At 41.9% G+C, this 15,774-nt stretch overlaps 1 protein-coding gene across 7 annotated transcripts in view; it reads right to left on the reverse strand.

Moving 5' to 3' along the window:
• Positions 1-15,774, reverse strand: part of LOC148021740 (uncharacterized) — a 265,301-nt gene that overhangs the window by 63,372 nt on the left and 186,155 nt on the right. For all 7 annotated transcript variants that reach the window (XM_087697266.1, XM_087697265.1, XM_087697262.1 and 4 more), the window contains one exon: positions 6,348-6,458. In XM_087697266.1, coding sequence (XP_087553392.1) covers positions 6,348-6,458 — 111 coding nt within the window. The remainder of the gene's footprint in view (positions 1-6,347; positions 6,459-15,774) is intronic.

Raw genomic sequence — 15,774 nt, forward strand, 5'->3', positions numbered from 1 at the left:
CATGAAATTTATTTCTCCAATAGTTCTGTGCCAACCGCGTGTGAACCTTCGCTTCCAGAATTTTATTCTGGGCTGAAATAATAAAAACTTTGAAATTTTTACCTGGGTGTGTGGCAGAGTACTGACGTGGACCTGACGTGAGAACTCTCGCGAGCTGCAGGCGGGTGTCAAACATCGGGCAGGTTGGTTGCGTGGCAGGTCGTCTGACGTGCGGGCGGACTGGCTGACGTGGAGCTTTAAAACGGCGGCAGGCGGACTGGCGGGCTGGGCGAGGTCTGACGGGCGACGCACCTACTAACGTGGTCGACAAGCGACGCAGCTGCTGACGTGGACGACTGCAGGCGACGACGAAATGTGAGAAGGCTGCGCTGACAAACGTCAGCACCTGCAGTTGACGTGACGCGTCTGGGATGTTGACGGCTCCTGCTGGTGGCGCGCTGGGACAGGGCAGTGTTGCGCGTTGATTGTGAGCTGCGCACAGGGTAGAACTGGGTAGGTCTTGAGCTGGCGACTCGGGGGCAAGACTGGCGGGGACTCCTGGTTGCTGCCTGAGGACAGCTCTGATACCAAATGTGAGAGCAGAGGATCGAGATACAGCCAGATTCAGTAGACAGTGTGAGAGTGAGAGAGACAGAGTTGAAGCACGACACCCAAGAGAATATACTGAATGAGTGTAATCTGAAAGTACAAAGTACAACCCTTAAACCTTAGGGTTGTAGGGGGGTGTTCACACCCGACACACACTAAGTGCCTAAATGTGTGTAACATAAGCACATAAGCACATACGATAATAAGACCATAAGTCTGGGGGGAAAAACCTCTCCTACCGAGAGTAAAAAGTGCCCCAGTGTCCTACTGATCACCGATACTCCCATATGAGCGTAGGCGTAAGTAAGGCGTGAGTAAAATACCCAACAGCCATCATAGAATGGTAGATCATGGTCTACAAAATATGGATGATGGGGCTTGACACATGCCTATGCATCATCGACCCATGCATCATATCCTCATTTGAAGACTTCCTTCCTGAGAAGGATGATGAAGCAACCTCTGGCTCTTACTCTAGCTTTGTTTCACATGCAATCGTCACTCTAGCTCTCCTATCCATGAGTCTCATGGTCTAGTGTTGATAGCTCTTCATAGAGGATAGGGTAGATGTCACACTTCTATGAAATCTTTAGGATGCCACACACCTTCTCTGTCAAGTTTCTCCACATTCACCTGTGAAAGTGAAAGGGAGAAAGATATGAGAGAAGTTAGAATTGAAGCAAATATATGAGTCTTGAGAGAGTACTTGGGCACTTATAGTTAATACACCTAAACAATGCAAGGTTAAACAATTCACTCCTTATGAAGGCTCAAGGAAGAAATATATTTTTTAAAGATAGTTGCATGACAAAACACTAAGCGCTCCAATTGGGCTGGTTTAAGCTTGTCTCTCTTCTTCGTGTAAAAGAAAGCTTAGATGCTACAGTTTCTCTCACAAAGCCTTGAACTACAATCTTGTGAGAGAACACAAATAGTAATGCAATTTTGTTTAGATTCAAGAGATTGAGCTTAAGAAAAAATCAACACTTAACAGCCACTAAATTAGGTATAGATTAGAGCTAGGCTACATTAGATTGTTAAATTATCAAAAACTAAACAGGAGCACAATTGCCATATTTCTCCTATTGATTAAAGCTACATCTCTTGAAGCCTATCAATGGGTTGGCCAAAATGAAGAGAATGACTGCGAAATGCTAGAAAATCATTCTCTATCCTCCTCACCATCACTTGCGATGTATCACATGTACTCTATCAAGCCCTTCTCAAGCTCTCCATTATTGTACTCCTCCTTGCATCGAAGAGAATATAGTACATGCACAATGCATTGACTGAGAGACCTTCCCTCTTCTATCCTATGTAGCTCATTGCTTAGATTGTCCTCTTTCACTATCCTGCGGTAGCCACATCAAAAGGAATTGCACATCAAATAAATAAGCAAGTGAGATCTCTAGTTAAATCAGCCATAGCTTGCTCTCAAAACCCTGCATGGATAATTGCACTTTGTAATGAATCCCATGGGGCACTGGAAGATGGAAATGGAGTCCTTTCCACACTAGGGCTAGACACAAATGTGGATGTATTTCTTTTTTATGTCCCCATTAGACTAATCTCTACTTGACTGGCTTAAGTTCCATCACTAATGCAAGCCCGGATCTCTTTTTGATCCAAAGATCAAGGTTTGTCTCTATATCCATTGGCACATTTACACAATGCTTGACATGCTTCTTGAGCACACAAATCAAATGGTCTTTGGAATGGGGTTTACCACTCGATTCTTCCAATCAACAAACCTTGAATTCCTAGTTTTTCAATCCATGGATGCCTTAGCATATCGGGAGTGGAGTGACATGCCTCTTGCCATGAAGAAGAAAGTATAAGAATAAAAACAAAAAGGAAGAAGAACAACAACAACAACAACAACAACAAGGAAGAAGAAAAAAGGAGGAGGGTGGGCAGTAATCGAGATGCAAGAGTGACAAAAATGTAACATCAAATAGGCATATGTAAAAAAAGAGAAAAACTCTCTAGATAAAACCTCCTACCAAAAGATGGATAGGCTAAAACGCCATTTCAATGATCCTAGTTCCGGCCATAATGGTTGTTTTGTTTCGGCTTGCCTAAAACACCATTTTGGCATACTATCCCCAATGCACGCGTGCACGATCACGAGAGGAAACCAAAGGGTGAGTGCTTTGATAACTCTATTGAATTTTCCCTCTAACAACTTTGCTGCCTTTTTAAGAGGGAAGAAATCTCAAAGTTTGCATCCCAAGTCATCTAGCTCCTACTTAGTCTCTTGTGGGGTAGTCTCACCTTCCACCTATTGAGTGTCTTGGACTTGCAACAAAATCAGCTTCAAGGGCTTAGCTTGGTGGCCTTTGGGAAATAGAGAGGATGGTGAATCAACAATTCAATGAGGGATCGCTAGAGCATACGGCTGTTGTCTCTTGTAGAACTCAAAACCGCGCAATCTCTACCTTGATGGGTTGTACCCTAAGGGCCTACTAGTCCTTTAGGCTATGGTAGCTCTTGCTCCTAAGGGGCTAAAAGAGTGTCTACAAAGCTCATGAGTGGTTGTGGTGTCACTCGAGAAGCAACTTTAAAGTCTAACTAGTCTCCATTGTCCCTTACCTTGTCTTTGTTGATCTAAGTCTCACCGTCGCTAGCTTTGTCTACAACATGTGTGCTTTAGCTCTCCCTGGTGCTAGCTCCTCCTTGGAGGTTGAGGCATGTGACCCTCCCTCATCTCAAGATGAGGTCTCGCATTGTCACATCCTAGGGCAAACTTGCTACAAGGTGGCCAATCCATCACAAGAAAAATAGTAAGCAAGGAGGCCCAAGTAAGACATTGATTGAACATGAATCAAATCCTAATGTTCCAAGGGAGTGCGTTTCGAGAACCCATGGGGACTAAGACTCTAACTGATGGGTAATAGTGTGGACCCTCTCAAACCGCATTGAGACCTAGAAGAAAGACCATAATGGTAGCATTGACTTCGAGTGTGTTGAATGATCCCATGTTATCTTGGAGTGTAGAATAATCCCAACCTTTGTCCCATTTGTCAACATACACAAGTGAGGGCATGACCTCCAATGGACTGATAGTGAGTGTTGCCTCGATTTGCTCTAGTCAGCTGAACTGAAATTGAAAGCACCATTGCCCCCCAAGGATACCACTCAAGTAACCTTGCTTGGGATGCATCATGCCACTAAGCCATATGAATGGGGATGCTATTGAGCCGCATGGATGGAGTCTTTGAGGATACAAATGCGGGATCTATAGGTAAAAGACAACACCTCGAGAGTGGTGACTCTGTCCTTGAGTATAAGCTTTGTGTCTAGTCCAAAGTGAATTGGCAGAAAGGCATGAGCCAAGGGTATACAAGGGGCTCCATTGGTATCCCCTAGCAGTGGTGGTAAAACGACTCTAATCTCCTAAGTCTCACTTAGTTCCTGCATCTATGTCGCTAAATCTACATGAGAGTCTCGTTTTTGCTCTTACAATGTTGAATTTGATCCTGTGGGCATAGGTTGTGTGAGAGAGGGAGAAAGAGAGAGAAGCACCTTGGGTGAGGACGCAAATAAGAGCAGCTAAGATTGAGAAGGACGTTGAGGACACTTCCATTGTTGAAGAAAAGGGAGCACCTAGCATGTGTGGAAAAAGGTCTTGAGTGGTGGTGTTGCGTTGAAAGCAAGAGGGTTGGGTGACATTAGCATGGATGGCCGAGCTCATAGATAAAGCTCATGGATGAGCATAGAAGGTAGGTGGAAGAATATAGACGATTGGTAGGCTAAGTAGAAGAGAAACATTGATACAAGAGGCAACATGTAAATGGATGAGAGGCAAGGGGCAAGGGGCAAATTGGCATGGTTTTTGGGTAGTAGGCTTGGTAGGCGGGGTAATATGGTAAGAGTTCAAGGAAAGGGCTTGGCACGTCAAGCAAAGCAAGAGACATGGGGATGGAACAGCTGGAGGCTATGTCAAAACCAACAAGATAGTATAGTTGTTAGCAACTCCTCATAGTGATAATATTAAGTACTACCTTCTCAAATCATGCCTCGTCCTTGCTCTAGAAGCCCTACTCTTCGCAGATTCCTAACACCATGTATGAGGAGTTTTGTAGGCAGGTGGGTATGGCATGCTTTGAATGGAGACAAGGTCCATGTGAATTGCTCTTTTCTCCTCCGAATGCTCTTGTGTAGCTCACAATGCCTAATGGCATACATTCCTCATTGGTTTGTGCCATGTCCTCGCAATCGTCCATTTTGACCCTGCTAGTGCACATCTTATTACCCCATGCAACAACACCTCCTAATGTACAAGCTTGCATAGATCAGTCCTTGTGAGTGTCATGACAAGTGGATGGAATATCCCTTCGCACATAAGAAGCTTTTTTGGATTAAAAAGGGGCACAATTTATATGGACTTCTTTTAGGTACATCGACCTTGTGTCCTAAAAGAGCACAACCGAAGCCTCAAGAATCATTATGGGACATTGCAGACATAGACTGAACACATGATTGACTTCTACTACTAGCTATTCCAACAAGGTCATCCTAAGCAAGCACATGTTCAAGAGTATCCACGAGCTGCAACATGCACACATGCATACGTGCTTTATCCAAGATAAGAGTATCCTAGAAAACATCATGTTTTTCTTCTAGAGACTATAAAATTGGTCAAGCAATGTAGAGATAGGATAAGAGTGGGTTTGTTGGACCTTATAGGAGGTGAGCCAACTGAATATTACTAGCCGATTTTCATCCCTCTGCCATGTAGATCGCCTTTAAGGCCAGACCTTGAACATGAGAGGGAATCTTTGGTCTACAGAGCTCAGTCTATCAGGGTAACTATTTGTCCGATAGGCCTTACAAGTTACACTCCCAACAAGGTTAAAGGAAAGCTTCTACATTTAGAATTTGCACACATTGCTCTACGTGCGGAGGATAATAGTGATGTTGCACCTGTCAGATTTCGAGACCTTCAATGTCACAAGAAGTTTGGGAGCTCATTTGGAGGCTTGTAGTGTGGCATAGCTAGAATGCCTGTTGCGAGGTAGCCTAGCAAGGTGGTCAATGCCCTTCTATGTACACCCCCATACTCTTATTGTGAAGCCCTGGTCCTCTGTTATTCACACAATTCATGGACTATGGGAGTAGCTCCACTAGAATTACAGCAGCTCAACCAAATGTTCCTTCACATACCCAAGGACATCATAGCCTAAGGTACTCATAAATGGAGCTACTGTCTCTTGCCTTGGATACATTTCCCATTCCACCTAGACCACCCTGAGAACATAGTCACATGCAATGGAAATGGCAAGTGCAACCACCAACTCTGGTGTACAAGAAATGACAACAGACTAGCAATGGAAATGGCTAAGAAACAATTGGGAACTGTTAAATGTGTATACTTCTTCAATGTAAGCTACCACAAGTAGTGAGAAAATTAGCAAACAAGCATTAGTTGAAAGAAATCTTTGGCCAATACTCCGGACAAACATTAGAAAATGGGTGGAATGCAAAGGGTAATAATGGCGATTTGTAAGAAACAGAATTTCCCAGTGAAAAGGTCAGAAATGGCTGTTTCCTGTGACAATGTCTAAAAGGTCTTGTATCTATGTGACTAGCTACTTTATGCTCCATCCGTGTTGTTGCTTCCATGTTTTACTTTGGATAATGTAATTAGCCATACTTTATTTTGGAAAAATTAAAAAACACAGCACTCAAGTCTTGATACAAGCCACATATTATACAGTTCGCTAATACATTCTATTAACACAAATGATTCAGTCTACCTTTTTCAATGGATTTCCAAGCACTACTGAGCTAGAAACGATGAGCTTTAGTGGAGCTTGGGACTGCAGAATCATGCTCTCCAACCATTTTCTCTGTCTTTTTCCAAGCACCTTACCATACATGTATCAATGAAAATATATGTCAGTACACATGCAGAGAGATGGTCCATCTAGCAGCTAAAGCAGAAGTAATTCACAAAGATAGCCATCATCTACTTCATTAATGTAAATAGAACTACCTGCAGAATGAAACCCTACAAAAAACCTCCAAAAAGACCAAAAGCCAAAAACTGCAAGGGCTTGAGGATTTCATGTGTAGGAACAGAAGAGCAGCAAGATCTATGCATAAAAATCTGTACATGCTCTACAGGTATTATGGGCTTCAGGATTTCAATCTTTCACACGGAAAGAGAAATTACCAAGCAGTAAGCATGAGATTCTGTACATTCTATACATGTAAAAACATAGGATATTCATTTAGGTATACATGTATGCTCCATCGAACCGTCCTATGGGAACAGAATACAGCACCCGGTTAGAACTTATAACAGAGTTTAACATGTTAATCTGTTGAACTGCAGTTGTTGGCTTATCTTTCTTGACTGCCAGGAATCCAGCCAGGGGCACTAGGACACAAACATGTGCCTTGGTATTGTATCTTGCAGGTCTATGTGTGCGAGGTTGTGTATATGTCCTATATGTGTTCTAACTCACATGTTTGTGTAAGGATGTATAGCGTTGGATCTTTAGGTTGGAAAGAAAAATCTCCAGAACTAAGCATGAGAATCTGTACATTTGATACAGGTACATGGGCTTAAGGATTTCAATCTTTAGGAAGGAAAGAAAAATCACCAAGAACTAAGCAAGAGAATCTGAACACTCTATACAGGTTAAAACATCCAATACTCATTTAAGTATGCATATACATCTCAATGTCCTATGGAAACACAAGCATGACACACATTTAACACCTGTAACTGTTTGGCATGCTAATCTGTTTAACTGCTGTTGTTGGCTTATTCTCTCTCGATTGCCAGGAATCCATCCAAAAGCACTAAGGACGTAAACATGTGCCTTGGTATTATGTGTTTCGTATGTTTGTGTGCGGCAAGTTGTGTGTTTGCCCTTTTCTTCATGTGTGTCTGTGTGTGCTATGTTGGGTTTTGGGGCGGTGGTATTGGGGCAGTGGTACAAAAGCCAGAAGGCCTTAATCAGGTTAAATGAGGACAAAAAGACTCAGGATAAGGAACAAGGCACTTGGAAATGAAAGAAGTCAAAAGCAGGAGAGAAGATTTTGATAACAGCTTCTACAAGTGTAAACAAAAAAGATATGGAACAGATGTGGCTGTTAGCATTCTTTCCCCAAAAGAATGATCCGTCTGATACTTTAAAAGGACCCCCAAAGGGGTACAAAACCTTCCTGAAAGGGACAGAAGTGGCATACATGACCTTTATTGTCCCAAGCTGGCTGTTCTAATGCATGTTTCCACCCTCATGATATAAAAAAGCCAAAATGAGCATCTTTCACCAGTTTTTAGTGTAGACACCAAATGAAAAATCAATCCCCTTCTTGTAATATTGCTTCTCTTCCTAGAACCGTTTTTAATGTGAGATGTACTGAAGATCCTCCTCTCTACATGTTTTCCATATACATTTCTGTTGTGTAAATTTGGCATGACCCTATGCCTCCTCTCCTCATTTTCCTCTTCTTTGTGCTCCAATTCGTGTTTCCATGGCTTACAACCTGCTTTAGGTCACCTTCCTGCTTGTGCAACCCTGCTCACTACCTTACTTGAGCTGCCTCACTATCTCTGCATCACCATGCCTCCTATCTATTCCCTTTCCTGTCCTGTCCACCACCTGCACCTTACCATAGCCACCTTCGCCTAAACTACCATCACCACCATTTTGTTGCATCTGCACAGCTATTTAGTCCTGCCTTATCTTTGCAGGGGGCTTTTCCCTACTTTTCTGCACATTTCATGTTGCAGGTTGAGCTTATGATCAACATGCACACACTTACAACACAGAATTCAGTGAGGAACAAGCTGCAGCTCCCCCAGCAAACCAAAAAAAGAAAAAAAAAGACCAAAAAAATAACTCAAAACCTTGATATACTTCTTAAAAAGAATACGATTTCCTTACTAAATTGCCAAATCAAAAAGTACACAGACACCACAGTGTTTGGCCGGAAATCAGCAACACACATGCTCAAATAGAATCCAGAATCCGGAAACACTGAGTCCCACATCTGGCTCAGCAGTTGCTTACAATGCTATTTATTTTTCCGATAAAAGAAATTCTATAAATGACACCTCAGAGGAAGAATCCCCTTGAAGTAAAAAATATGCAGTGCAAAAAGGGTCCTATATAGAGAGACTAAGTACATCATAAAAGTTTTGTGACACTAACAATTCTCAATTTACCTTACATGGAAAACACAAAGCTCAGTCTTATCTGACAGGTTTTAACTCACAAGTCTCGAATTATCAACACCCAAGCTAATACAAAGGACCCTGTTACAGCAGCTACATACAACATAACTACAATGATTATATGAATAACCAATCTGGTGGGCTATATTGCCAGACCATGTGAGGAGTTAGGTGAAAGAAGGATCTCTGCTCCTCCTTGTCCCCTTAGAACCAACTTGCAATCTCTTTGTCTCTCGCAAAGAGTATAGACGATCTTTGTCCAAATCCTTGAAAGAATCTCTATTGTGGAAACAACTTGGAGGCTGTATAGCATGGCTACACCTTGCAATCCAAATGTACCAAGCACTGATACTAGGAATAAGCTTCCATTAGTGACAATGTCCTTGAGTCTACTGTGCGTGCCAGTAATTTGGAGGTGACATCCTAATCAAATGTTGGCCAATGATGAAAAATCAACGCTTCCTTAAAAAATGTTCATACCTGCATATTGGCCCTCTGGCTGTGACCGAAGCTACTACCCCACAAGTCACAACTAGTCCCTTGTGTTCCACACTCCTCTAACTAACCAAATCTCACACATGCCACTAGGACCCTAATATACCCAAGTCATGTATAAACTCCAAAGCTCCTATGAGCCAGTAAGCATAGAAAGAGAGACATCTTCCTAAGCCTAAAGCCTCTTTGAGCCAGTGAAGAGTCTAAGAAAAGTTTGATAAAAAGAAGCCTTAAAAAATTCCCCCAAAACTCTAACAAAAAATTATGTAAGAGACCCTCTCGCCAATAAAGGCTACTAGTCGTGCTCTAATTCTACTCATCTGAATCCTCCTCACTAGCCTGATGGTGCTACCGAAGGACACATGACATGGCCTAACAAGGAACGGGTCTCCCGAAACCCACTCTCTTCAGCATGTTACGGCTTCTTCGTCCTGCAGAGTTAGTGCAATCTGCTTACACCTGATGACCATAATCTAGGCTTAGACCCGATTACACAAGGCGACCACATTGATCTTTCTTACACACGTAGGTCTGCATGCGCATGTGCTCTCAGGGTCCGCCAAAGGATGTCTAGCCTATGTTTTCATAGTTGTCCAGGCGTGAGTAGTGGTGTCGGGTACCATCTCCTGAGGGTACTTCTTTCCTTAGCAATTACGACTTCCCAAGGGAGAACTCCACTCTGCAACCCCACAAACAACACTTGGCTCTATTCCCAAACCTCAGGATGCGCTTCCTAGTTGTTTTGTAAACGCATATATGCAGCCCACTGTGTTTAGGACTCATGATATTAATATTGGTCATGCAAATGCTTCATATAGTGCTGTTGGTCATGACAAAAATGCAGTCAATGTATCAATTTTGGAAATACTCTCAAAGTTCCAAGGATTTGTGTGATCGAGAGAAAAAATGGCCTAGATCTTAGTGCAAGTTTGGGGGCATGAAGAGTTGGAGATCAAGTTTTTATGTGTTTCTTGGTGAAATTTTAGTATTGTTTCACCCATGATAGCTATACATTCGCAAGGCTACTAACACGTATGGAAAAATGGAATGTACATTTGGATGAGATGTATGTTTGGAAGACATGTATGGGATACATGGATGGTATACAAAGTACATTTGCAGGTGATGCAAGAGAAGTACATTTGCATAAGTTTGCATGTGGTTTGCAGCTGATGTATGCTTTACATGAATATCATGTGATACATCATTGTGATGAGGCACAGGTTGTGATTAGTTTATGCATTATTCTGCCATGGTGGTCAAGGATTTGGTATATGGATGCATTCCTCATGGTTCTAGCAGTGGTTATGATTCATGTGTGTGGATTGTAACTAGTTTAAGTGGCTGGAATTTCAAACATGCAAAGAGCATGGGCATCGTTAAGCAATAAGTGCACACATTTGACTATAATGCTAGTATGTATTTTCCAGTAGTGGAAATGGAGCCTTTGACAAAATTGTAGTGTAATCAAGGGTGATTGCAAGGATTTCAAGGAGAAGGTCTGTCATGAGGCACAAGACATGAAATTTTGATGCTTTGCTTAGCGTTTGAGTAAGTTTTAATCAAATGTGCAATGTGAGGTGCACATGTGATGTCCAAGTTAGTTATTCTACAATGACGGGCCAAGGACCTTGAGAAGTCAGTTGATGTCAAAGGCAAAAGTTGTAATAAGTTGTCCTTGACAAATACTAGATGGTATCCGGAGATAGATTTCAGCCTACATTATTTTATTAGCCGACTTAATAGTGACATTAGAAACTAGACATTAATCAATTAATTAAAGCAAGTTATACTACTAATTAATATTCAAGATTTCTTGGATGGAAATTTGGCTTATCCAATTTAATTGTTGGCTGGTAAAACTCTTTTTCACAGCAAGAATTAATAATTAAATTAACTTTAAGAATAAGTAATTCTAAAAATCAATTTATGGTCTGAAAAGTGCTAAAAAATGCATTTAGAAGGCTACAACTTGCACATGCAAGTGAGGAAAATCCTATTAGAGGTTGTTGGAGCCTCATTCCAGTATTGTGGAGGTTGGGAGAGAAAGAGAGGGAGTTGTTGCTATAATTTTCCAATCGTTGGTGATAAATCCAACCATTGGAGGTTGACAAAGAGCAGCCCTCACTTGATTAGGAAGCCATTAAAGGAAAATAATAATCCATTAGGCTATCTACAAGCAATAGATAGTAATTTTGGGGACCCCAAGAGCAGGCAGTTGCATGTGGGGCTCTAGTTGATGGAGGGCTGCAATCAATCTACCAATCATAGCAAGTAACATTAAAGTTCAACCAATTTTGGCAATGAGACTTTGAAATGTCTGTTTGCAACTTCCTCTGCATTATATTGTTGGGGATAAAGGTAGTTGTGCCTACCCTCCCTTGTATTTACCATACACACCGTGACTCCACACCTGTACACTGCAGGTGTGGCGGGCACCCATCTCTATCACTTTATTTTTTTTCTTTTAATAACTATTGAATAAAGGGAAGGCTGGTCAGACCTTTGGAATTCCCACATACAATGTCTCTCTATCTTGCTCTCTTGCTCCATCTGCCATAGCTCTTGCTTTCCTCTTTCTTCTGCTTGTATGTTTCCACTTGGGCTCTACCTTTCAACTAGTACCAAAGCGGGTATTCAAGGAGTTTTTTCATCCTTTGCTTCAGCTTGGATTCAAAGCTTAAACTCAAGGTTTCATGGCAACCATTGTTTCTTTCTCTCGAGGTATGCATTAAGTCTCTACTTCTCACAACTTGTTCTGGCTTGCTTCCAACTTGTTGAGGAACTTCCTAGGGCTTAGCTAAGCCTTGCTAAGCGCTTATTGAGCTGGAAAGCAGTCATTCTATCCATTTTGAGTGGATAGAGAGCATACTACAAAAGTCATGGATAGCTATAGCAACTTGATAGCACTTTTGTATTTTGGCCATAACTTTTGTATACGATATCCGATTCAAGTGTTCTATAGCTAGAAACGAAGAGCAAAATGAGAGCTACAGATTTGAGCACTCACAAAATTGATTCTATGCAGCTTTTAGTTCTATATTTCACACAAAACAAAACAATTATTGTTTGGACAACAAGCATTTGATTGGTTTATGCTCTACTGATGCTTATGGAGAATGTTTGCAATGCTTGGATGATGCATTGATGCTCCGGAAAAGCTTTTGGGCTGATTAGAGCTTGTTGAACTCAGTCATCGAAGTACTTATTACTCTAACAATAGTTTGGGTAGCAAGCATACAACAATGAGCATCATGCTTTGAATGCCTATTGTGCCTAGATGATATTTTCGATATGATATATGTCTAGGCAATGTCTAGCATTGATATGTGGGTTTGGAAGCTTCTATGCTTTGCTCACTCATGGATATTGAAGCTTCATTGGACACTTATGCTCCTAGATGTATTTGTGATGCGCTTGGTCTTCTTGGATGCTTTGGTGTATATGTCTTGAGCTTTGCTTGCTTATTTTGCATTTCAGATTCGCTTTCAATGGGAGACATTTGTACTTACTTAGACGAGCTTGGTTTTTTGAGACAATGGACTCTTGGTTCATGTATATGTACTCCTGCATGCTACTGGATGCAATTGCTTCCGCTAGCGGGCTGATTTGTTTCTATATGCTTTAGATACCAACACTTACCTCTATGATGAATATGCTTATGGGATGTATATGGTTTACTAACACTTTGACTTTGTGACAATCTATGGTACCACTGGTCTATGCTTAGTCATAGCTAGTTGCATTCTTTGAATTCCAATTGCTACTCGGATATCCTTGGCAACAGGAGTTTTCTTTCTCGATTATTCGCCCAGAATTGGATTGGGATATACTGCTGTCTTTATTTCAACATTGCTATTATTATAGTTTTCAACATTGCCTTCAAGAGCAGACATTGTACTTTGATTGTCTATTGCTTGCAGTTGGCCCTTATTTTGGCTGAGTTTTTGGGGCTAACTTATAATCATTTACAGTAGCCTATTCTTTTGGATTTTATATTGGTATACTGTCATTATGATTGGTTCTTTGAATAATAGTGCTATTTTCAATATTAAAAAGTTTAATGGCACAAATGTCATCTATTGCAAAATGCACGTATGGCAAATGCTAATTTAAAAGAAGTAGGTTTGTTGGGTTTGACTCACGCCTACGCTCACAGAGGAGTGCCGGTGATCTTCAGTAGAACACCGGGGCACTTTTCACTCTCTGTATGAGAGGTTTTTTTCCCTAGATTTATTTATTTTATTTTATGTGCCTATGTTACACAGTCTTGGGCATTTATCGTGTTTTATCCTCTTTGGATGTAAAAACCCTCTTACAATCCTACGGTTTAAGGGTTGTACTTTGTACTTGCACCTTACACTTCAAACTATTGCATTGGGTGTCGTGCTATCACACTCTCACACTCTTCTCACTCTCAACTGTACTCTTAACTAACCTTCCATCTGTCTGTTCTTCTTACATTTGATATAAGAGCTGAGTTCAGCTCAGTCAACACTCCTTTGTCCTACTTCAGCTCCAGCTTGGTCAACTGCTACCTCTGTCTGCAGCAGCAGTTTGTGTAACCACCAAGTCTGCTACCAACCACCAAAAGCCAACCCCATTCACCTGAGGTAGCTCCAGTTAGCCCAGCATGTTGGTCTGCACCGCTAGCATCGATCAGGTAGTGCCTCTACTTTCGTCAGTGCCACAGGTGTCGACTAGTTCTATGCACTGCCTCCATGGGTTGCCGCTAGCTGCCCAACACCCTACGCTACCTTCACAACGCCCTAGTGCTACCCCGCCCCTGACTGCCTGTGTCTGCACAGCTGCCCGCCAACTCTGGGCGCTGCCACCAAAGCTGCCCGCTAGCTACCTGTGTGATTGATAGCGCCACCATTGAGCAACACTTCACCTGCCCAATTTGCCAGCTGAGCCACCCGCTCAACCATCTTTGCCGCCAACACCACCACCTACTCCCCCAGGTCCTCCAGGTCCATGCACCGGGTTTAGCTCTGCACAACCTGCAGCAAAGGTAAAAATAAAAATTTATTACTTTTTTATTCAAATTTAATCCTTTGGAAGGGGCTTTTGCCAGGCCAAACAATCTCTGTTCATGCACATGTTCGGGACACAATTATTGAAGAGATTTTGTGAATTTTGGGTCACACATTTGGGGCCTTTGTTGTCAGCTTAGAGATTGGCAAATGTACATCTGTGATAGTCTGAAATAAAGTGATTTCGTGCATTTTGGGACAATAAATTTTGAGGCTTTTGCATTTTCAGTGCTGCTGAGCATTTATTGCACCTTGGACAACGTGCATTTCAAACAGTTTTTGACAGAGTGTGATTAAATTTGCTAATTACAGCAAAGTACTTGCTGTAATTTTTGAAACTTGAGATTTCCGGGTTGGTCTAGCTTGAAATATTGCTCTCTTTCTCTCTAATCAGTAACATTTATCATGGCAAATCAAGGAGGTGATGTATTTACATATGTGTCCAAGGAGGATAGGTTGGATGGCAACAACTATTCCCTATGGTCCTTTATGATAAAGAATGTGCTAATTGCAAAGAATCTTTGGGATTATGTCACTAGTGAAGAAGTTAGGCCCAGAGTTGTGGCTCCTACTGCTCCTCCTCCAAGAGGACGTGGACAACGGGCAACTCAGCCTATTCAGCCCGCTCCAACTCAGACACTTCCCTAGATATCAGCAACACAAAATGCATGGGACACACGGGATGCACAAGCTTTGTTGCTAATTGCATTCGCAGTTCAACAGTCTATCATCCCTTACATTTGGTCAACAACTTCTTCACGAGAATCATGGCTAACCTTAGAGCAAGTGTTTGCTGGAAAGAATGAGACACGCATCTCTTTCTTGAAGAAAGAGCTTGAGACTGTGAGGATGGATGAGGGCGATTCCATGCAGGATCATCTAAATAAAATTTAGGACTTGCGTGAGCATCTTATGAATGTAGATGAATATTACTCAGATGCACAATTGATATCTACTACCTTGAATTCATTTCCGCCCTCATACTTGGTACAGCCCTAAACCTCACCATGAGGATTTCTCCACAACCACTTTACTTCAGTTAGTTAGTTTGCTCTTAAGAGGAAGAGTAGACAAGAAAGAATAGTGGTGTGGATGTCATAGCCTCTAAGCAGGCTTTTATGGCACCGCAAAAAGGCAAGGGAAGCCAAGCTAAAAATGCTCCGCGAAGCTTTGGGACATCAGGTGCTTCACATAGTAGCAAGAAACAGGGGGCATGCAAGCCAAGAAGGACAAGTGCCACTATTGCAAAAAGCCAGGACACTACATCACTGAATGTAGAAAGCACATAGCCAAGGACAAGAAGAAGAAGTCATAGATGTCCATTTCTGATGCACCTTCTACTGCTACTGAGTTTGTGTCCTTTGTTGCAGACAAGGACTATTGTTTTTACAAATGCAATTACGACTCTTCTTGGGCTGATAGAGCATTTAGCTCTATTCAAGATGAGAGCACATGGTTTTT

This window comes from Lygodium microphyllum, chromosome 17, assembly GCF_053477565.2.
Source record: "Lygodium microphyllum isolate KBCC chromosome 17, Lygodium_microphyllum_v1.1.10, whole genome shotgun sequence".
Taxonomy (NCBI): domain Eukaryota; kingdom Viridiplantae; phylum Streptophyta; class Polypodiopsida; order Schizaeales; family Lygodiaceae; genus Lygodium; species Lygodium microphyllum.